The following is a 25,024-nucleotide window of genomic DNA, read 5'->3' as shown; positions in this document are numbered from 1 at the left end:
AATCAGAGTGAACCAAATCAACAATCACTGTTACAGCTTCAACTGAACAATATCAAATGCAATTGTACCAGCCAAGGGGGGTACCAAATGTTCCATATCCACAGCCAGTTTCTGGACAGACACAGAATTGGAGAGGAAGAGGACGAGAAGAAATAGAAGGAGGAGGAAGATTTCAGCTAGACTTCCAGCAACTTTCAGAAGACTGTTATAATTGTGGACAGATTGGGTACTTTACCTGTCAGTGCAACAAGTCAGGAGGAAAAACAGAGAACATTTTTAAGGAAGATACAGGGGGCAATTCAAGATCACCTGTTCTCCAGGTGAACCCTAAAGATTCTAGAGTGCCTAGAAGATCCGGAAGGGGGGTATCAGTTGATAGCACCGATTAGAGAAGAAGACAAAATATCCAACAATTGAAGTAAAAACAACCGACCATTAGAAGTGATGGTGAATAGTGGAAAAACTTATCTGTGTTCAGCCTAAAGAGGTTAAACATATCACTATGTAAAATTAACTAATTAGGATAGGGATTTGAGGTAGTAAAACAGTTAATTACTCTTAAGATACTAATATTAGAAGATACTGTTATTGCAGTATTGAAAAGAGATGCATTGTTTATTCTGGGTTACATTCTTACACTAAGGGATTTCAGGCTAGGCTAAAAGGTGTTTAGACGTTTGCCAAGTCTGTGTGTAAAGAAGTCAAAGGCAGGTGGGAACTTTCCCAATCACATATTCTAAAAATTTGGTGGTAAAGGGATTTTGTGAATAAATTAGTGGAAAATGTTTTTAAATGTTAGGAGGAAAAGATTAGATTAAAATAAGTTAGGAGAACTAGGTTGAAGGAACTCTAAGACAGTAAGCTAAGTTTCAAAGTTAGTAGTAAGAGAGAGAGAGAGAACAGTAGTGAAGGACATTTTAAAGTTTAGTGGGAAGATATGGTAGGAGTTTAGATCTGTTAGGAGCAGATGCATTGAGAAAGTATGTGTTGCTGAATGATAAGAGAAGATTGAGGGTGATTGAGTATCTATAGTTACAGTTCCCAGCAGGGAGATCAAGGTAATTATAGGTGTATTGTTTATAATCAAAAGTTTGAAAATCAGGGATTAGAGAAAGGACTGAGATTTGGGGAAAAAGTGACACTAGTGGTGATAGATGGAAGTACAAGCGAATACAACCAATACAGCACCAATTTTAGGGAAAAAATACTTATTAGGGTTAGGATGGGGACGTTCCTCCCATATGGAGAGATAATTATGGAGGATAAGTATTGTTATCAGGACCAGGAGTAGAAGGAGGTATAGTTTGGAAGAGGGTTAGGAGTGACTGTTCACTTATGTTGCGTAATGTTACAGAGAAAGGTCAGGGAGAATATATGTATACTTATCTAGGGCAAGCATTAGAAGTTGTTCCGGTTAAGAATTATTGGTTAAAAGGCTATGTAATTCGTAAAGTGACGCTTATGATGGAAGATTTCAAATCTGTTGAAGTTTCACAGTCACCAAGGGAGTTCAGGAAGAATATGTTACAGTAGTCACTCCAACAGTAAATAATACACATAGGATATTGGTAACTTTGCCACTAGAAATAATTAAGGTTAATACATCAACTACTTTAATGGTAACTTTGGAAGGGATTAATGATACGATGGCAATAGCAAATATAGGAAGTATGACACCGACAACAACTTTTCTGAAATTAAAGGGGGTCGCAAGAAGGACTCAGGGTTTATGTTACGGATGGAGAGTGCTGTCAATGATAGTACGAATAGGGGTAAAATAGGAGAATAGTAGTAGAGAACAATATAGATTCATCATGGAGGACAGGATGAGGTCTTTGATTTTAATGACAGACAAGGAGAGGTATCTGATCAGTACCGCTCGTTAGGGAAGAGAGAAACTAAATGCATGTAGTTTGATTCTTCTGTTGTGAAAATTAGAGGTAGATGGCCAGGTAGGAATCTTTGGGTCCAGCGGTCAGCTCATTCTGTAATATCAGTGAGGAATCTTGAGGGTCCATGTCTGGGGAGAATTCCAGAGCCAAACATGTTAGAGACGGTCGTTCGACCTCTATCAAGTATGTGTCAATCTTATGCGTTGTCATGACTGTTGTATCAGCAGCAACAGTCAGTAACAGATAAAATAATGTCATTGTCAAAACATTTGTTTAAGCCTAGGTTTAGGTGTAATTGGGTTAAGTGAATTAACTTGGGTGCATTTGTTAGATGGAAAGAAAATCAGGTAACAGCGTAACTGAAGTATTGGAGGTGTAACCATTGAGGGCTAAAAGTTGTTTGTTCTAATAAAACATATGAGGTAAGGGGTATGTTTATGGGAATATCAGATTGTGATGATTATATGATGACTTTGGATAAGCATGAACATAAGGTTAGAGATGACAAATATGTTACTTTTTATGTACCAGTTAGTAGGAACAGCAGGACTTTGATGGTTAAAATATTAGCTTTTGCCTGACAATGTGACTATGGGGAATTTTAGAGATATTTAGAGGGTTTGGGGTGATAAAGCATATATATTCTTACATTATGGATGGACAGGATTTTGTTACATGTCAACGTTGAAGCTTCCATATGAGGTTTCTACCATTATAAGAGGGGTAGCACCGGACAGAAATCTGAAGCTAGATTTGAAATTGGATGAAAAGAGACATGGCTACAGGTCATGGTCTTCAAGCCTATCATTGAAGGATAAATCTAAGGGAGAAGGGGGGACTTTCTCCATGGTATGGGGTAACATTTGGGAAGATCCTATTGATGATAATAGTTATACTTTTAGTTCAAATAGTTATATATGCATTGAAGAATATAAGAGATGCATTTGGGAGATCTGAGAAGACTTGGTTGCAAGATCAGGTGGGCCAGTAGGGGCAGTGATGGGTCAGATTTTAGTTTCAGCTTTGATAGCACTGTGTGTGAGGTTTGTAATTTGTTACTGACCTTTGAGAAAGCGATGATATTGAGATAGGTTGGAGAGTGATGCCTGGAGACAACACTCAGATGCCGGTGTTGACTGTTCCTGATCTGGATAAAGATGGACAAGTGGAACTGATGGATAAATATCATTTTTGATTATTTGATGATTTTTCAAAAAAAAAATCAATATTGGGGTGATGTTGGTATGATTTATGAATCAAAGGGGGGAATGGTTAATGTGATTCATGCATCATTTATATATCATTTTTATATTCTTAGTTGATATTGATGGTCAATTTGAAAGTGTTGTTTTGCAAAGGATACTGTTTGGTCTTTTTCTTTTCTTCCAGAAGCATTTGGGGGACATGTGGAGATTGAAATACTCAAACAAAGACAATATGAAGGGACAATATGACTGGAGGAGATGAAACAAGGAGGGTGTGGCCGATTCCATCATCAACAGTCCATTGGAAGAGGAGACTACGGGGAGATGAAGTGTAGGGGACTACATTCCAGTGTCTGCAATGAAATATAGACATGTGTAGTACATAACTGTGTCATATTCTTAGGTATTAATTTTTGTAGAATGATGTTTGATGTTATTGAATACATGTGAGGATTTTAGATGTTTTTGTTTATTTCGGTGGTGTTTAGGGACAGGAATTTAGGCAGGGAGAGGTTCACTGTAAGGTCCAATGGGTTGACCAGCCTTACAAGTGGATGTTTTTGGATAGGATTTTGTTTGCAGGGGCATACATGTGTATTTAATTGCATCATAGTTTCAAATGCATTTACATGGTTTATGAGGTTATCTGGAGTACCGAAGGTGGTTGCCTGGGGCAGAGGGACCGTGAGAGAATTTTACTGTCTTGATTGATGGATGGAAGGTTGCCGGACAGTTTTTCGCTCTTACACTCCATAGAGATTTGTTCATATTTCATAGTAATGTATTCACACTTCATAAACAGTTATTGCATAGAAAGGTATTTACACTCTAGAGAATAATGTTTTTGGTTTAATGTTAAAGATACTCAATAAGAAATTGTTACTGGTCATAATCCTATTCTGTTTGTTTTCGAGACGTTTAGTTCGTCTCGAAGGGGGGAAATATGTAGTGTATTAAGATTATGTCTTTGTTAAATGTTTTTCATGAAGAAAGGAATGTTGTTTATGGTAGTATCAAAAGGGAATGTTTTAGGGTGACGCCCCAGGGGAGACTGGTGATTGGCCAGAAGAGGGAGCATCAGTGTTTATAAATAGGGGGGAAAACGAAGAAGAAAGGCAGAACGAGCAGCCATTCTGAGGCGTCGCTCTCCGGGTGTCATGTCACCTGTCACTCATGCTGAAGCTTCTGATCTGAATAAACCTTATGATCAACGTTCAGTATGAGCAGACTCCTTTTGTTCATCAGCAATAATTGCCACCACTCACTCGATACGACACAAGTATATCAAATTACAACCCAACAACTGAAACCAGACTGTGGCCCTTCTCTTCTCCATAGGATCCCTGATGTGTAGCAATAACATGTTCTGACAGAATGTAAACGTTCTGCCTTCCCCTCTCTCCCCCAGTAACATGAATAAGGATATTTCATATTTCAAGTTTAGAAGTCAGAACCCATCATCACAATGAACATTTTACATACATTTGTATGTTATCATTGCAAGTAATGTTTTTACCAGATGTGTAGAGAACTTCTTGTCCATTTCTGATCTCTTTCCCCTCTTTGTTTCTCCAGGTGACTGTAGGTTGTGGTGACCAGCCCACTGATGAACAGGTAACGTTCACCTGACCTCCACTTCCTCTTGCTTCAGCAATAGAGACAACTGGGATACCACCTAGTACTATTGGAAATATAGAGAGTTCAACCCCAAAAATAGATAGCACTGTTAGAAAAGTTTGTTCTATTTTCAAGAATTGTTCATAAATTCAACAAAATGAGTAATACTAGTTAGATTCGGAACTAGATTCAACCCAAAAGCACAGTATCTCTCCCTAAACAAGTTTACATCACATGTTATGTTTGTTTACAGGTTCATCAATTGAAGAAACATAGTCCTCTGCTCCTTACCAATTAGTGAGGGAAACTTTGGCCTTTTCATACCAATGTTCGCTGCTGACATGGCACACATACTCTCCCCTGTCTTCCAGTGACCCTCTCTAGTCTCAGGGACACGTTCCTCCTCTCCACCCCCCCAGTTAGAGACACCCTGCCCCAATTTGTACCCGAGTGCATGGTTCCTCTCCCTTGATTTCCTGCTATTGTGAAACCAAAACGCCTGTGATTTTCTTGTAATCCGGTAGATTCATGGCCATCTGAATATCACATTGTATTTGAATGGTACTTTTGAGTTCCACTTTGTAAATGAGAGAATAGACCAGTAAGCATAATACTAAGGTTTTGCCTCTACAGCCTGTCCACTTGTATGACATTATCTGTGCCTTCACTTTCACCACCAAGGGTTACTGATTCACAAGTTAGCTGCCCACAGTTTCTGCTGATCATGAAAGGGGACCCATTGTAGAGAACTAGACCTTGTCTTGACTGATCCTGCTTGTTTGATACCCTCCATATATAACAAACAGTATAATGCTTATTTTGTGAATAAATAAAACATAAATTACCTGCTCTATAACTTGATCAACACCCCATCTGTAATAAGGAGACAATCCAGAAAAATATGCATTTCACATTCTCTATGGTGCACTATAACACTACACCTACGTCTCCCGAGTGGCGCAGTGGTCTAAGGCACTGCATCGCAGTGCTAGCTGTGCCACTAGAGATCCTGGTTTGAATCCAGGCTCTGTCGTAGCCGGCCGCGACCGGGAAACCCATGGGGCAGCGCACAATCGGCCAAGCGTTGTCCAGGGTAGGGGAGGGAATGGCCGGCAGGGATGTAGCTCAGTTGGAGAGACCTGAAAAATTGTATGCACTCACTAACTGTAAATCGCTCTGGATAAGAGTGTCTGCTAAAATTACTAAAAAGTAAAAAAAAAAGATAGACACAGGAGGAGAGAGAAGACGTAAAAAGTGAGAATCCCATTCTTTGAAGAGGGCAGTTGTTAATCATAGAGTGAAGTTTATTTGTACCTGAGTGCATGGTCCCTCTCCTTTGCTTTTCCAGCTGTCGTAACATCAAAACCTTCTGTGGGTAATTGGAATGCTCTGGTAAAACGTATGACCATCTGACATATCACAGTGTATTAAAGTTCTGCTTTGGAGCCCAAAATGGTAATAGAAGAGATAAAACAAGTTATCCCTCTCCTGTCTGTCCACTCCCTGCCTTTAAGGTGTTCTCTTTACTTTCACATTCTCCATGGTGCACTATAACACTACGCCCAACACCTATCATTTTATATTGTATGTTCAGCAGTTTCATTATTGATGAGGGCTGCGAATAGTGTAGCTTGTCCCTGAGCTGGTCAAGAAATGGTTGCCTCTCTACCTACTGGAGGTACTGCAAGTTATTTCCAACCTTAAAAGTAACAAAGAAAGCTATGAAAAAAGTGTTTATGAACTGACACGCAAAACGACACCGGATTCAAAAATGTGAATCTTTCAATTTAAATGATGATATAAAATTCTTGATACCAATAGAATGTTATTTATATGGGGGATACAATCTTCCCAGCTCTGCAGATTTTGCTGTGAAGAGACAGAATCATTAGATCATTTGTTTTGGTTCTGTCCATTTGTAGCTTGTTTTTGGACACAGGTCCAGGAATGGCTAAAGGATTGCAATATTTACCTGGAACTAACCTTGCAGATAGCATTACTGGGTGATCTGAAAAGTCATAGTCAATCAATCAATAATATAATAATACTTTTAGCAAAAATGTTTATTTTTAATTCACAATCTGTAGAAGCAATGAGAATAGAAAGGTTCAGAACTTTTGTAAAACATCACAGTACGGTTGAAATATATATGGCAAATAGAAATCCTATATGGATGGTGTTAAGAGATAGATGGGAGGTTTTGAATAGAGTTGAAGGATGGGACTAATAACAAATAACAACAAATAATAACAAAGATAGCTAATAATGTAAGCATACTGTGTCCATAATAAGTATATGGGTTGTATGTTGGGAGCTTTTGGGAAAGAGCACAGTTAGAAAGATATGGCATATAGAAGCAAACCGGATGGACATCATGAAAATGATCGGAGAGGTTGAAAGTAGAAGTCGTTCAGGAGCAAAAAAATAATAATATATATATATATATATATATATAATAGAATTATTGTAAAATTAACTCTTTCCATACGGTGTAGATAGTAAGTATAGACCGGAAGTAGAGGCCTGGGCATTGTTGTTCACTAATTTACTCCAAGTAGGGAAAGGATGGTGGGGTTGAAAAGTAATAAAGGGGAGTATATATATATATATTTTTTAAACATTGGGGATTGGAAGTGATGCAGACAATTACATTGATAGAAGATACAATCTATCTGCAATATTAAGCTGATCCATTCCCCCCCCCCCCCCCCCTCCCTGGTTGTGGCAGCATCATGCTGTGGGGATGTTTTTCAGCGGCAGGGACTGGGAGACTGGTCAGGATTGAGGGAAAGATGAACGGAGCAAAGTACAGAGAGATCCTTGATGAAATCCTGCTCCAGAGCGCTCAGGACCTCAGACTGGGGCGAGGGAGTGGCTTCGGGACAAGTCTCTGAATGTCCTTGAGTGGACCAGCGACAGCCCGGACCTGAACCCGATCTAACATCTCTGGAGAGACCTGAAAATAGTTGTGCAGCGACGCTCCCCATCCAACCTGACAGCGCTTGAGAGGATCTGTAGAGAAGAATGGGAGAAACTCCCAAAATACAGGTGTGCCAAGCTTGTAGAGTCATACCCAAGAAGACTCGATGCTGTAATCGCTACCAAAGGTGCTTCAACAAAGTACTGAGTAAAGGGTCTGAATACTTATGTAAATGTGATATTTCCTGGTTCTTTTATTATACATTTGCAAAAAATTCAAAAAACCTGTTTTTGCTTTGTCCTTATGGGGTATTGTGTGTAGATTGATGAGGGGGAAAAACTATTTAAGCCATTTTAGAATAAGGCTGTAACGTAACAAAATGTGGAAAAAGTCAAGGGGACGGATTACTTTTCAAATGCACTGTATATGTCATTTAGTAGATACTTTTATCCAAAGCGACATGGAAGAACTGGGACATTTTCAGCTTCCAGGAATTGTGTACAGATCCTAGCGACGTGGGGCCGTGCATTATCATGCTGAAACATGAGGTGATGGCGGCGGATGAATGGCACGACAATGCGCCTCAGGATCTTCTCCCAGTTCTTCCATGGCCTACATACTCAGACATGTCACCCATTGAGCATGTTTGGGATGCTATTAATTGATTTGTACAACAGCGTTCCAGTTCCCGCCAATATCCAGCAACTTCGCACTGCCATTGAAGAGGAGTGGGACAACATTCCACAGGCCACAAACAACAGCCTGATCAACTCTATGCGAAGGAGATGTGTCGCGCTGCATAAGGCAAATGGTGGTCACCCCAGATACTGACTGGTTTTCTGATCCACGCCCCTACCTTTTCTTTAAGGTATCTGTGACCAACAGATGCATATCTGTATTCCCTGTCATGTAAAATACCTAGATTAGGGCCTAATGAATGTATTTCAATTGACTGATTTCCTCATATGAACTGTAACTCAGTAAAATCTTTGAAATTGTTGCATGTTGCGTTTAGATTTTTGATCAGTATATTGAAACATTCAACAACACAAGTGAAACCTTATCAACAGAATACAGTAATTTATGAATTGGGACAACATTTTCACAGAATTCAAGAATGCAAAGGATATTGTTAATTTGTACTACAGTAGCTTCACAGTATACATTCATAATCTAGCTACAGGTAGAAAAAAAGTTAAAGATTTGTGGTTGATTTTATAGAACTCGCCAGTTTGTAGTCCTAAAGTTAGTTCTGGTTCGTTCAGCCATTCTTTTGGGGAAATAATTGGGTTTGGGGATAAACGCAGAAAATAGCATCTGAGGTTAACACAGGCTTAGGAGATTTTGATCTGAGATAATATCAGTCAGTTAATATGAACGTTATGAATTAAGCCTTTATGTGCTTTTTCTGATTACATAAAAAGTGACGTTAGCTGATAAAGATGATCTCCTAAGCCTGCGTTTACCACAGACCTTATTTTCTATATTTATCCAAAAACCCTACAAAAACTCCTTTCATTTTCCCATAGGGTTTGTTCAATGAACCATGGCGGGTTACTGCCAACAAAAAGACGGCATTAATATGGCTCTCTTTTTCTTGTGGCGTCTGAAAACTTTTCGGGAAAAAGACACACACATTTACAACTGGGCATCACTGAATAACACAAAATGTGTATAACGCATGTCTCATTTGACATGAATTTCACCTGCATCTCGGACCCATTTCACACTATAGTGCTAACCCAACCGATACTGTGCTGGCTCTGATATTGTCCTTTCCAGCACGGTTCCAGCAACTACAGTGGATGCTTAACCCGGCCAACGCAGTACAGCTTAAGGGTTTTGGTAGTCATTCCAATATTCTCAATGGGGCTTTGTCACGTTTTCCTGGGCTGAACACAGGAAAGTAGTTTGATGTCTTCACATCAGTAAATGTGTAGAGAAGTGACTCTGTATCAACATTATAAAAAGACAGAGTGTGTCTGTCACAGTCTAGAAACACTCCCACTATAGTGATCTCTGCCACAGTTATCGGTGTTTGAGGGTCAGTATTGACATGGAAACCCTTTTCTTTATCATAAGAAAGAATCCAAAATCCATTCTGTGGAGTTAAAGGAACAATAGATCTTCTCTTAACATTTTCTCTGGCCACACCAACATACCATGACAGTTTTTTGACTGTTTGATCCAATACCTTCACTGCCCAATAGTGTTGTCCTGAACTGAAACTCTCTACACAAAATACATGGAGATGCATTCTCATAGAGGGGTTTTCTGTATATTTTTCTTTTACGTAAGTAGCCCGCTTTCCTTTATTGACTCTAATAGCAGGGTGCACAGTCTTTATATCCAGAATGATGTTCTCTGATGGAACTGGAAAGACAAGATTTATTTCATTTACACAATAAGTTGGGATGGATTGGTAAGGATTTCAGATAATGTGGACATACAGGTAACTGCCAAAATAAAGGAAACACTTGAGTAAATGAAGTTTCTGGCGGCTCGGTTATGGTGTGGGGTGCTTTTCCTAGCATGGTTTAGGTCCACTCAACCCCTTAGATGGCAAGGTAAACGCCAATAAATACACAGCCATTCTGAGTGATCACCTTCAACCTATGATCAATCATTTATATTCTGATGGGAGTGTTCTCTTACAGAATGATAATGCCCCCATAGGGTACGAGTGGTCACAATGGTTTGATGATCATGAAAACAATGTAAATTATATGCCATGGACATCTCAGTCATCAGATCTCAACTCAATTTAACACGTATGGGTGATTCTGGAGCGGCGCCTTAGACAGCATTTTCCACCACCATCAACAAAAGAGCTCCAGACACTTGTAGAATCTATGCCAATGCTGTCCTGGCAGCTCTTGGTGGCCAAATGCCCTATTAAGACACTTTGTTGGTTTCCTTAATTTTGGCTGTTAACTGTATATCGTATTAATTTAATGAACATACAATTTTCCTGTCCTATTGTGATTTTGTTTTACCTTTGAATCCTTTCACCTGGTGCCAATCTGCATTGAAAAAAGTAAATTGTGAGTGTCTTGTATTTCAATTGCTCCAAAAGTTGTATAAATGTATAAATTATAAATGGTTAAATGCACTCCAACACGTCAGCAGAATTAGTTTTATGAACAATGCATTCACTGTAAATTATACAATTCAGAGGGTAACGCATTTTTTCAACCTATATAATTTCAAATTCAAATTCACTTTACTTCTTTACCAGATGCTATGTGTTTGGTAGGAGTGTTCACTGTGTTTTCTGCCCCTAACAGAGCAAATTTTGGTAATTATATTGCAATTCATTATCATAAATATTTTATTGATACAAAACTAGGCTATTACATAATTATCAAAGTTATAATATTACACAATATACTGTATATCATGATAGTGAACATTACCTTCAATGGAGAACATTTAGGTCATATTGAAATTCATCAGGTTACTACATTATCAAAGTTATATTATATCATATACACCATATCATGAGTGAACATTAACTTCAACTAGGTTTGTTGTCTCTGCTGAATGGAAAATTATAAAGATATTGTTAAAAGGTGAATGTGGAACTGGGAAAGTCAAATCCTATTGAGATTATGTCAAATTATCATCCATTATACAATTAAAAGGGTAATATATTTTTTATCCTATTACTTTACCTGCCAGATTAACTTATTTTCCAGCTTCCATCTTTTCGGTAAGTTTCGGCACTGTGTTTTCTGCCCCTAACGGAGACCATTTACAGTGGGGAAAAAAAGTATTTAGTCAGCCACCAATTGTGCAAGTTCTCCCACTTAAAAAGATGAGGCCTGTAATTTTCATCATAGGTACACGTCAACTATGACAGACAAAATGAGGAAAAAAATTCCAGAAAATCACATTGTAGGATTTTTAATGAATTTATTTGCAAATTATGGTGGAAAATAAGTATTTGGTCAAAAACAAAAGTTTCTCAATACTTTGTTATATACCCTTTGTTGGCAATGACACAGGTCAAACGTTTTCTGTAAGTCTTCACAAGGTTTTCACACACTGTTGCTGGTATTTTGGCCCATTCCTCCATGCAGATCTCCTCTAGAGCAGTGATGTTTTTGGGCTGTCGCTGGGCAACACAGACTTTCAACTCCCTCCAAAGATTTTCTATGGGGTTGAGATCTGGAGACTGGCTAGGCCACTCCAGGACCTTGAAATGCTTCTTACGAAGCCACTCCTTCGTTGCCCGGGCGGTGTGTTTGGGATCATTGTCATGCTGAAAGACCCAGCCACGTTTCATCTTCAATGCCCTTGCTGATGGAAGGAGGTTTTCACTCAAAATCTCACGATACATGGCCCCATTCATTCTTTCCTTTACACGGATCAGTCGTCCTGGTCTCTTTGCAGAAAAACAGCCCCAAAGCATGATGTTTCCACCCCCATGCTTCACAGTAGGTATTGTGTTCTTTGGATGCAACTCAGCATTCTTTGTCCTCCAAACACGACGAGTTGAGTTTTTACCAAAAAGTTATATTTTGGTTTCATCTGACCATATGACGTTCTCCCAATCCTCTTCTGGATCATCCAAATGCACTCTAGCAAACTTCAGACGGGCCTGGACATGTACTGGCTTAAGCAGGGGGACACGTCTGGCACTGCAGGATTTGAGTCTCTGGCGGCGTAGTGTGTTACTGATGGTAGGCTTTGTTACTTTGGTCCCAGCTCTCTTCAGGTCATTCACTAGGTCCCCCCGTGTGGTTCTGGGATTTTTACTCACCGTTCTTGTGATCATTTTGACCCCACGGGGTGAGATCTTGCGTGGAGCCCCAGATCGAGGGAGATTATCAGTGGTCTTGTATGTCTTCCATTTCCTAATAATTGCTCCCACAGTTGATTTCTTCAAACCAAGCTGCTTACCTATTGCAGATTCAGTCTTCCCAGCCTGGTGCAGGTCTACAATTTTGTTTCTGGTGTCCTTTGACAGCTCTTTGGTCATGGCCATAGTGGAGTTTGGAGTGTGACTGTTTGAGGTTGTGGACAGGTGTCTTTTATACTGATAACAAGTTCAAACAGGTGCCATTAATACAGGTAACGAGTGGAGGACAGAGGAGACTCTTAAAGAAGAAGTTACAGGTCTGTGAGAGCCAGAAATCTGGCTTGTTTGTAGGTGAACAAATACTTATTTTGCACCATAATTTGCAAATAAATTCATTAAAAATCCTACAATGTGATTTTCTGGAGAAAAAAATTCTCAATCTGTCTGTCATAGTTGACGTGTACCTATGATGAATATTACAGGCCTCTCTCATCTTTTTAAGTGGGAGAACTTGCACAATTGGTGGCTGACTAAATACTTTTTCCCCCCACTGTAGGTAATATTGAAATTAATCAGTTTACTACATTATCAAAGTTATATTATATCATATACAGTATACCATGAGTGAATATTAACTTCAACTAGGTTTTTTGTCTCTGCTGAATGGAAAATGTTAAAGTTATTGTTAAAAGGTGAATGTGGAACTGGTACAGTCAAATCCTATTGACATTATGTCAAATTATCATCCGATTATACAATTAAAAGGGTAATATATTTTTAATCCTATTACTTTACCTGCCAGAGTAACTTCTTTTCCAGTGACCATCTGTTCGGTAGGTTTCGGCACTGTGTTTTCTGCCCCTAAAGAAGAACATTTAGGTCATATTGAAATTCATCAGGTTACTACATTATCAAAGTTATATTATATCATATACAGCATATCATGAGTGAACATTAACTTCAACTAGGTTTTTTGTCTCTGTTGAATGGAAAAGGTGAAAGTTATTTTTTAAAGATGAATGTGGTACTGGGAATGTCAAACCCTATTGAGATTATGTCAAATTATCATCCATTATACAATTAAAAGGGTAATATATTTTTAATCCTATTACTTTACCTGACAGATTAACTTCTTTTCCAGCGGCCATCTGTTCGGTAGGTTTCGGCACTGTGTTTTCTGCCCCTAACGGAGAACATTTAGGTAATATTGAAATTAATCAGGTTACTACATTATCAAAGTTATATTATATCATATACAGCATATCATGAGTGAACATTAATTTCAACTAGGTTTTTTGTCTCTGCTGAATGGAAAATGTTAAAGATATAAGGTGAATGTGATACTGGGAATGTCAAACCCTATTGAGATTATGTCAAATGATCATCCATTATACAATTAAAAGGGTAATATATTTTTAATCCTTTTACTTTACCTGACAGATTAACTTCTTTTCCAGTGACCATCTGTTCGGTAGGTTTCGGCACTGTGTTTTCTGCCCCTAACGGAGAACATTTAGGTCATATTGAAATTCATCAGGTTACTACATTATCAAAGTTATATTATATCATATACAGTATATCATGAGTGAACATTACTTTCAATTAGGTTTTTTGTCTCTGCTGAATGGAAAATGTTAAAGATATTGTTAAAAGGTGAATGTGGAACTGGGAAAGTCAAATCCTATTGAGATTATGTCAAATTATCATCCAATTATACAATTAAAAGGGTAATATATTTTTTATCCTATTACTTTACCTGCCAGATTAACTTCATTTCCAGTGACCATCTGTTCGGTAGGTTTCGGCACTGTGTTTTCTGCCCCTAACAGAGAACATTTAGGTCATATTGAAATTAATCAGTTTACTACATTATCAAAGTTATATTATATCATATACAGTATATCATGAGTGAACATTACTTTCAATTAGGATTTTTGTCTCTGCTGAATGGAAAAGGTGAAAGTTATTTTTTAAAGATGAATGTGGTACTGGGAATGTCAAACCCTATTGAGATTATGTCAAATTATCATCCATTATACAATTAAAAGGGTAATATATTTTTTATCCTATTACTTTACCTGACAGATTAACTTCTTTTCCAGTGACCATCTGTTCGGTAGGTTTCGGCACTGTGTTTTCTGCCCCTAACGGAGAACATTTAGGTCATATTGAAATTCATCAGGTTACTACATTATCAAAGTTATATTATATCATATATAGCATATCATGAGTGAACATTAACTTCAACTAGGTTTTTTGTCTCTGCTGAATGGAAAATGTTAAAGATATTGTTAAAAGGTGAATGTGGAACTGGGAAAGTCAAATCATATTGAGATTATGTCAAATTATCATCCAATTATACAATTAAAAGGGTAATATATTTTTTATCCTATTACTTTACCTGCCAGATTAACTTCTTTTCCAGCGGCCATCTGTTCGGTAGGTTTCGGCACTGAGTTTTCTGCCCCTAAAGGAGAACATTTAGGTCATATTGAAATTCATCAGGTTACTACATTATCAAAGTTATATTATATCATAAACAGCATATCATGAGTGAACATTAACTTCAACTAGGTTTTTTGTCTCTGCTGAATGGAAAATGTTAAAGATATTGTTAAAAGGTGAATGTGGAACTGGGAAAGACAAATCCTATTGAGATTATGTCAAATGATCATCCAATTATACAATTAAAAGGGTAATATATTTTTAATCCTATTACTTTACCTGCCAGATTAACTTCTTTTCCAGTGACCATCTGTTCGGTAGGTTTTGGCACTGTGTTTTCTGCCCCTAACGGAGAACATTTAGGTCATATTGAAATTCATCAGGTTACTACATTATCAAAGTTATATTATATCATATACACCATATCATGAGTGAACATTACTTTCAATTAGGATTTTTGTCTCTGCTGAATGGAAAAGGTGAAAGTTATTTTTTAAAGATGAATGTGGTACTGGGAATGTCAAACCCTATTGAGATTATGTCAAATTATCATCCATTATACAATTAAAAGGGTAATATATTTTTTATCCTATTACTTTACCTGACAGATTAACTTCTTTTCCAGTGACCATCTGTTCGGTAGGTTTCGGCACTGTGTTTTCTGCCCCTAACGGAGAACATTTAGGTCATATTGAAATTCATCAGGTTACTACATTATCAAAGTTATATTATATCATATATAGCATATCATGAGTGAACATTAACTTAAACTAGGTTTTTTGTCTCTGCTGAATGGAAAATGTTAAAGATATTGTTAAAAGGTGAATGTGGAACTGGGAAAGTCAAATCATATTGAGATTATGTCAAATTATCATCCAATTATACAATTAAAAGGGTAATATATTTTTTATCCTATTACTTTACCTGCCAGATTAACTTCTTTTCCAGCGGCCATCTGTTCGGTAGGTTTCGGCACTGAGTTTTCTGCCCCTAAAGGAGAACATTTAGGTCATATTGAAATTCATCAGGTTACTACATTATCAAAGTTATATTATATCATAAACAGCATATCATGAGTGAACATTAACTTCAACTAGGTTTTTTGTCTCTGCTGAATGGAAAATGTTAAAGATATTGTTAAAAGGTGAATGTGGAACTGGGAAAGACAAATCCTATTGAGATTATGTCAAATGATCATCCAATTATACAATTAAAAGGGTAATATATTTTTAATCCTATTACTTTACCTGCCAGATTAACTTCTTTTCCAGTGACCATCTGTTCGGTAGGTTTTGGCACTGTGTTTTCTGCCCCTAACGGAGAACATTTAGGTCATATTGAAATTCATCAGGTTACTACATTATCAAAGTTATATTATATCATATACACCATATCATGAGTGAACATTAACTTCAACTAGGTTTGTTGTCTCTGCTGAATGGAAAATGTTAAAGATATTGTTAAAAGGTGAATGTGGAACTGGGAAAGTCAAATCCTATTGAGATTATGTCAAATTATCATCCAATTATACAATTAAAAGGGTAATATATTTTTAATCCTATTACTTTACCTGACAGATTAACTTCTTTTCCAGAGGCCATCTGTTCGGTAGGTTTCGGCACTGTGTTTTCTGCCCCTAACGGAGAACATTTAGGTAATATTGAAATTAATCAGGTTACTACATTATCAAAGTTATATTATATCATATACAGTATATCATGAGTGAACATTACTTTCAATTAGGTTTTTGGTCTCTGTTGAATGGAAAAGGTGAAAGTTATTTTTTAAAGATGAATGTGGTACTGGGAATGTCAAACCCTATTGAGATTATGTCAAATTATCATCCATTATACAATTAAAAGGGTAATATATTTTTAATCCTATTACTTTACCTGACAGATTAACTTCTTTTCCAGCGGCCATCTTTTCGGTAGTTTTCGGCACTGAGTTTTCTGCCCCTAAAGGAGAACATTTAGGTCATATTGAAATTCATCAGGTTACTACATTATCAAAGTTATATTATATCATATACAGCATATCATGAGTGAACATTAACTTCAACTAGGTTTTTTGTCTCTGCTGAATGGAAAATGTTAAAGATATTGTTAAAAGGTGAATGTGGAACTGGGAAAGTCAAATCCTATTGAGATTATGTCAAATGATCATCCAATTATACAATTAAAAGGGTAATATATTTGTAATCCTATTACTTTACCTGCCAGATTAACTTCTTTTCCAGTGACCATCTGTTCGGTAGGTTTCGGCACTGTGTTTTCTGCCCCTAACGGAGAACATTTAGGTCATATTGAAATTCATCAGGTTACTACATTATCAAAGTTATATTATATCATATACACCATATCATGAGTGAACATTAACTTCAACTAGGTTTGTTGTCTCTGCTGAATGGAAAATGTTAAAGATATTGTTAAAAGGTGAATGTGGAACTGGGAAAGTCAAATCCTATTGACATTATGTCAAATGATCATCCAATTATACAATTAAAAGGGTAATATATTTTTAATCCTATTACTTTACCTGACAGATTAACTTCTTTTCCAGTGACCATCTGTTCGGTAGGTTTCGGCACTGTGTTTTCTGCCCCTAACGGAGAACATTTAGGTAATATTGAAATTAATCAGGTTACTACATTATCAAAGTTATATTATATCATATACAGTATATCATGAGTGAACATTACTTTCAATTAGGTTTTTGGTCTCTGTTGAATGGAAAAGGTGAAAGTTATTTTTTAAAGATGAATGTGGTACTGGGAATGTCAAACCCTATTGAGATTATGTCAAATTATCATCCATTATACAATTAAAAGGGTAATATATTTTTAATCCTATTATTTTACCTGACAGATTAACTTCTTTTCCAGTGACCATCTGTTCGGTAGATTTCGGCACTGTGTTTTCTGCCCCTAACGGAGAACATTTAGGTAATATTGAAATTCATCAGGTTACTACATTATCAAAATTATATTATATCATATACAGCATATCATGAGTGAACATTAACTTCAACTAGGTTTTTTGTCTCTGCTGAATGGAAAATGTTAAAGATATTGTTAAAAGGTGAATGTGGAACTGGGAAAGTCAAATCATATTGAGATTATGTCAAATTATCATCCAATTATACAATTAAAAGGGTAATATATTTTTAATCCTATTACTTTACCTGCCAGATTAACTTATTTTCCAGTGACCATCTGTTCGGTAGGTTTCGGCACTGTGTTTTCTGCCCCTAACAGAGAACATTTAGGTAATATTGAAATTCATCAGGTTACTACATTATCAAAGTTATATTATATCATATACAGCATATCATGAGTGAACATTAACTTCAACTAGGTTTTTTGTCTCTGTTGAATGGAAAAGGTGAAAGTTATTTTTTAAAGATGATTGTGGTACTGGGAATGTCAAACCCTATTGAGATTATGTCAAATTATCATCCATTATACAATTAAAAGGGTAATATATTTTTTATCCTATTACTTTACCTGCCAGATTAACTTCTTTTCCAGCGGCCATCTTTTCGGTAGGTTTCGGCACTGAGTTTTCTGCCCCTAAAGGAGAACATTTAGGTCATATTGAAATTCATCAGGTTACTACATTATCAAAGTTATATTATATCATATACAGCATATCATGAGTGAACATTAACTTCAACTAGGTTTTTTGTCTCTGCTGAATGGAAAATGTTAAAGATATTGTTAAAAGGTGAATGTGGAACTGGGAAAGTCAAATCCTATTGAGATTATGTCAAATGATCATCCAATTATACAATTAAAAGGGTAATATATTTGTAATCCTATTACTTTACCTGCCAGATTAACTTCTTTTCCAGTGACCATCTGTTCGGTAGGTTTCGGCACTGTGTTTTCTGCCCCTAACGGAGAACATTTAGGTCATATTGAAATTCATCAGGTTACTACATTATCAAAGTTATATTATATCATATACACCATATCATGAGTGAACATTAACTTCAACTAGGTTTGTTGTCTCTGCTGAATGGAAAATGTTAAAGATATTGTTAAAAGGTGAATGTGGAACTGGGAAAGTCAAATCCTATTGAGATTATGTCAAATTATCATCCAATTATACAATTAAAAGGGTAATATATTTTTAATCCTATTACTTTACCTGCCAGATTAACTTCTTTTCCAGAGGCCATCTGTTCGGTAGGTTTCGGCACTGTGTTTTCTGCCCCTAACGGAGAACATTTAGGTCATATTGAAATTAATCAGGTTACTACATTATCAAAGTTATATTATATCATATACAGTATATCATGAGTGAACATTACCTTCAATTAGGTTTTTTGTCTCTGTTGAATGGAAAAGGTTAAAGTTATTGTAAAAAGGTGAATGTGGAACTGGTACAGTCAAATCCTATTGAGATATGTGCTTGGTGTCAATGGAATGTTTCCTCAAAAATAAGTTAATGTATTAGCATGTATTAGCATTTCACCCAGAGATCAGAATGAAACAGTTACCTGCCGGCCCCTGTGCTAGCTCAGTTTGATTCGAAATATAGACACAATCATGTCAACATAAAATCAATCATGGTTTATGTTGTCATAACTCATCTCACACTTAGTTTATTTATCACACAGATCAGATGAGATACTGTTTCTGCACTTTTGGCATGACACATTTTAGAGGGTAAAGAAATGTATTCCCGCTATTACTTAATACCTTCCAGATTAATTTCTATACCAGCTGCTATCTCTTCAGTAGTTGGTATCTGTTCTGTGATTTCTGCCCCTAGCAGAGCACATTTAGGTCATTACCCGCAATTCATTACCTTACATATTTAAATTTATACTAAACTAGACATCTAAATGATGATCAAAGTTATAATATTATTTCATCATGATAGTTAACAACCTTCAATTGTTTTTTTGGGCTCTGTTGAACTGTCACGGTCGTCTATGTCGTCTAAGTAAGACCAAGGCGCAGCGTGTCCAAGAAACATGACTTTATTAATTAAAGTATCCAATATCCAAAACAAAAGACGACTCAATGAAGTCCACGGTACACAGACCGAAACGGAAACAAAAACCCACAAAACCAAGGTGAAACCACACAGTTTAAATATGGCTCCCAATCAGAGATAACGAGCCGACAGCTGTCACTCGTTACCTCCGATTGGGAGTCACATGAATACAAACAAGGAAGACAACCACCTAGACACCCCAACCAAACAGCACACAACAAAACGAACACACCCTATACCCAACCTAACCCACACAACACCCACCAATACAAACACACCCTGGTTCATAAACAACGTCCCGGAACCAGAGCGTGACAGTACCCCCCCCTAAAGGTGCGAACCCCGGGCGCACCAACATAAAGTCTAGGGGAGGGTCTGGGTGGGCGTCTGTCCACGGTGGCGGCTCTGGCCCCGGTCGTGATCCCCACCCCACCACAGTCACAAACTGCTTAAGTAGCCTCCTCCCACTGACCACCCTCCAAACTAACCCACCTGGATAAAGGGGCAGCTCCGGACGAAGAGGCAGCACCGGACTAAGGGACAGCACCGGACTAAGGGGCAGCACCGGGCTAAGGGGCAGCACCGGGCTAAGGGACAGCACCTGACTAAGGGGCAGCACCGGACTAAGGGGCAGCACCGGGCTAAGGGACAGTACCTGACTAAGGGGCAGCACCGGACTGAGGGGCAGATCCTGGCTGGCTGGCTCTGGCGGATCCTGGCTGGACGGCTCTGGCGGATCCTGGCTGGACGGCTCTGGCGGATCCTGGCTGGCGGAAGGCTCTGGCTGATCCTGTCTGGCGGAAGGCTCTGGCTGATCCTGTCTGGCGGAAGGCTCTGGCTGATCCTGTCTGGCGGAAGGCTCTGGCTGATCCTGTCTGGCGGAAGGCTCTGGCTGATCCTGTCTGGCGGAAGGCTCTGGCTGATCCTGTCTGGCGGAAGGCTCTGGCTGATCCTGTCTGGCGGAAGGCTCTGGCTGCTCCTGTCTGGCGGAGAGCTCTAGCGGCTCCGGTCTGGCGGACGGCTCTGAAGGCTCATGGCAGACGGGCGGCTTTGCAGGCTCAGTACAGACGGGCAGTTCCTGTGGCGCTTGGCAGACGGACAGTTCAGACGGCGTTGGGCAGACGGGCAGTTCAGGCGCCGTTGGGCAGACGGGCAGTTCAGACGGCGTTGGGCAGACGGGCAGTTCAGGCGCCGTTGGTCAGACGGGCAGGTCAGATGGTGTTGGGCAGACGGGCAGTTCAGACGGCGTTGGGCAGACGGACAGTTCAGGCCCCGTTGGGCAGACGGCAGACTCTGGCCGTCTGAGGCGCATCGTAGGCCTGGTGCGTGGTGCCGGAACAGGAGGTACCGGGCTGAGGACCCGCATCTCAGGGCTAGTGCGGGGAGAAGCAACAGGGCATGCTTGGCCCTGGGGACGCACCGTAGGCCTGATGCGTGGTGCCGGAACTGGAGGTACCTGGCTGAGGACACGCATCTCAGGGCTAGTGCGGGAAGCAGCAACAGGACGCACAGGACTCTGGGGACACACAGGAGGCTTGGTGCGTGGTGTCTGCACTGGTGGTAAAGGGCTGGAGACACGCACCATAGAGCCAGTGCGTGGAGGAGACACAGGGCTCTGAAGACGCACAGGAAACCTGGTGCGTGGTGTAGGTACTGGTGGTACTGGGCTGGAGCGAGGAGGTGGCGCCGGAAATACCGGACCGTGCAGGCGTACTGGCTCCCTTGAGCACTGAGCCTGCCCAACCTTACCTGGGTTGATGCTCCCCGTCGCCCGACCAGTACGGGGAGGTGGAATAACCCGCACCGGCCTATGTGGGCGAACCGGGAACACCATGCGTAAGGCTGGTGCCATGTACGCCGGCCCGAGGAGACGCACTGGTGACCTGCTGCGTGGGACCGGCTTCATGACATCCGGCTCAACACTCAATCTGGCCCGGCCGATACGTGGAGCTGGACTGTACCGAACCGGGCTATGCCTGCGTACAGGAGACACCATGCGCTCAACTGCGTAACACGGTGTCTGCCCGTACTCTCGCTCTCCACGGTCAGTCCAGGGAGTAGGCGCAGGTCTCCTACCTGACTTCGCCACACTCCCTCTTAGCCCCCCCCCAAGAAATTCTTGGGTAGTACCCACAGGCTTCCAGTCTTGCCTCCGTGCTGCCTCCTCATATCGCCGCCTCTCGGCTTTAGCTGCCTCCAGCTCTTCACGAGGACGGCGATATTCTCCTGGTTGTGCCCAAGGCCCCTTACCATCCAGAATCTCCTCCCATGTCCATGAATCCTTTATGGGTGGATATAAATCCTGTGTAGGTGGATCCTGTTGCCGCTTGACACGCCGCTTGGTCCTTTTATGGTGGGTTTTTCTGTCACGGTCGTCTATGTCGTCTAAGTAAGACCAAGGCGCAGCGTGTCCAAGAAACATGACTTTATTAATTAAAGTATCCAATATCCAAAACAAAAGACGACTCAATGAAGTCCACGGTACACAGACCGAAACGGAAACAAAAACCCACAAAACCAAGGTGAAACCACACAGTTTAAATATGGCTCCCAATCAGAGATAACGAGCCGACAGCTGTCACTCGTTACCTCCGATTGGGAGTCACATGAATACAAACAAGGAAGACAACCACCTAGACACCCCAACCAAACAGCACACAACAAAACGAACACACCCTATACCCAACCTAACCCACACAACACCCACCAATACAAACACACCCTGGTTCATAAACAACGTCCCGGAACCAGAGCGTGACATGAACGGAGTAGGTAAAAGTTATTGTAAAAAGGTAAATTGTGGAACAAGGAGAGTCAAATCCTATTGAGATATGTGCATATCATGCTTCGTGTCAATGGAATGTTTTCTAGAAAATAAGTTAGTTGCATGCATCTTATGATAGCCTTTCACTCAGTTTGATCTGAAATATAGAGACACAATTGTCAAAATAAAATCAATCATTGTTTATGTTGTCTTAACTCAAATTTCACTCTTAGTTTATTTATCAGATGAAATACACTACCTGAACTGTTTCTGGACTTTTGGGATGAAGACCACATGGACCCTAAAAGATAAAAAAAATATTATTGTTTATATATTTTATGGACAAAATATTTTATGACACATTTCTCTATAGGGTCATTATTACTGTTATATCTTGCTCTCATAATTACATCACAAACACTAGTATGACTGAATAACAGATACCTCTTCGTTTGTACAGAATGACAGAGCACAGAGCACCGATGACCAGAAACAGGACCAACAGGACCAGAGTCACAGTGAAGGCTTCTTTGAAGACTCCTGCACAGAGACCCAACATGGATAAAATGCCTCTAAAGCTCTCAAGACATGACATCATCAGAACACCATCACAGTGAAATTAATTAGCAAAAGCAATCTATAGACACCTCTTCAACATGTTCATTCTCCTCCTCTAAAGTAGTGTATGTGTGGGATGGGGAGAGAGGGTTCTGATTGTGGGTAGGCTGTTTGTGTAGGAGACTAACTCACCAGGTACAGCTGTAGGAGCTGTGTATATATGTGGCAGAATTCTGCCCTCTCTCTTCGCCTCCTCAGACAAAGAGACTGTACAGGAGAGCCAATTGGAGTATGAGGGAGCATACAGCAGCCAACTACTGACACTCACCAAGCCCTGAGGATCTGATACAGAAAGATGGGAGGGGGAAATCAAAATATTCACATTGACTTACACAAAGTAGTCAACTGAAAGTACACCACAACCCAGGTCACATTTTTTACACAAAACACAGGTACTAGAACATTTGTGTCAGCAGAACAGAGACAGTGTGAGGAAGTACCAAAATGTAATTACCAGAAGTGTTGAGTACTTCTTGTCCATTTCTGATCTCTGTCCCATCTTTGTTTCTCCAGGTGAGTTTAGGTTGTGGTGACCAGCCCACTGATGAACAGGTAACGTTCACCTGACCTCCTCCTCCTCGTCCTTCAGCTACAGAGAGAACTGGTTCACTACCTGTCACTGATGGACAGATAAGGGGGGACAAGCAACAACTATTAAGACACAGATAGAATGACAGAAAAAATTGGAAGAATACAAGATATGTATTTTACAATTTAGTGTTAGATGGTTCCTCACTCTGAAAGTAGTCTATGGGCCAGAAGAAACTATAGTTACCGGAGTTGTAACTCCAGTTCTATGAGTGGAGCGGAGCCCCATAGGGGAGCTCTGCTCCTATTGGTTTACCCCGCTGCCTAGGCAGCGAACAGCCTGAGACAAAATTATGCACACACCTGCAGCCAATAGGAGTACAGGTGTCCCTATAAGAGGGGACGCTTCCCCTCAATCAGCCTCCAGAGAAATTATCTTCAGACTGGAGGGTCGGAAGGGCCTTAAGTCCTATGGGGCTCCGCTCGACTCATAGAACTGGAATTACAACTCCGGTAACTATCGTTCTATATCGTGGAGCTCCGCCCCATAGGGGAGCTCTGCTCCTATTGGTTTAAGGCGGAGCGCAATGCTCCAAAATGTACTCCCTGCCGAGCCCAACACTTCCCACTTGAAAAGGTCGGGCCTAGCAATGGCTGCGACCAAGTCCCACAGTACTGTGACACACTGTCACAAAATACTGTGTCCTCTGTACAAATCCGCCCCACCTAGTCCAATGGCATTGCCAATGTCTAGTGGGCAGATAACCAGAATATGAGCCATACTAATCTGAACCAGCAGATAGATGGTACCTCAATATCCTGTTAAAACAAAACCGACCACTAATGGAATGACACAAAGTGTCACTACACGGTGTATTCGGTAATCCGCCACACTCAATCTATGGATCCCCAAAGATTGGTGGGTAGAATCCAGAACATGAGCCATACTAATCTGAACTAGCAGATAGATGGCGTCTCAATATCCTGTCAAAACAAAACCGATCACTAATGGAATGACACAAAGTGTCACTCTACACTGTGTATTCGGTAATCCGCCACACTCAATCTATGGAAACCCAAAGATTAGTGGGTAGACTAATCTTAGTGGGCTGTAATATCTTATGTTTCACGGAGTCGTGGCTGAACGACAACAATGATAACATTCAGCTAGCAGGCTATACGCTACATCGACAGGACAGAACTGCAGACTCTGGTAAGACAAGGG

The 25,024-nt window shown here is 39.7% G+C and overlaps 1 protein-coding gene across 1 annotated transcript; it reads right to left on the bottom strand.

Moving 5' to 3' along the window:
• Nucleotides 1-17,420: 17,420 nt before the first annotated feature.
• Nucleotides 17,421-24,580, bottom strand: LOC311112109 (uncharacterized protein; the record flags this gene model as incomplete). Its single annotated transcript, XM_084155086.1, has 10 exons — nt 17,421-17,487; nt 18,067-18,132; nt 18,712-18,777; nt 19,035-19,100; nt 19,198-19,218; nt 22,913-22,954; nt 23,098-23,193; nt 23,404-23,553; nt 23,726-23,890; nt 24,526-24,580. The coding sequence occupies 9 exons, from the start codon at nt 24,578-24,580 to the stop codon at nt 18,080-18,082; spliced, it is 714 nt and encodes a 237-aa protein (XP_084011212.1). The 3' UTR covers nt 17,421-17,487; nt 18,067-18,079.
• Nucleotides 24,581-25,024: the final 444 nt, after the last annotated feature.

Source organism: Coregonus lavaretus (genome assembly GCF_964263955.1).
Source record: "Coregonus lavaretus genome assembly, chromosome: 38".
NCBI classification, from domain to species: Eukaryota; Metazoa; Chordata; class Actinopteri; order Salmoniformes; family Salmonidae; genus Coregonus; species Coregonus lavaretus.
This window is presented reverse-complemented; position numbering and strand designations above follow the sequence as displayed.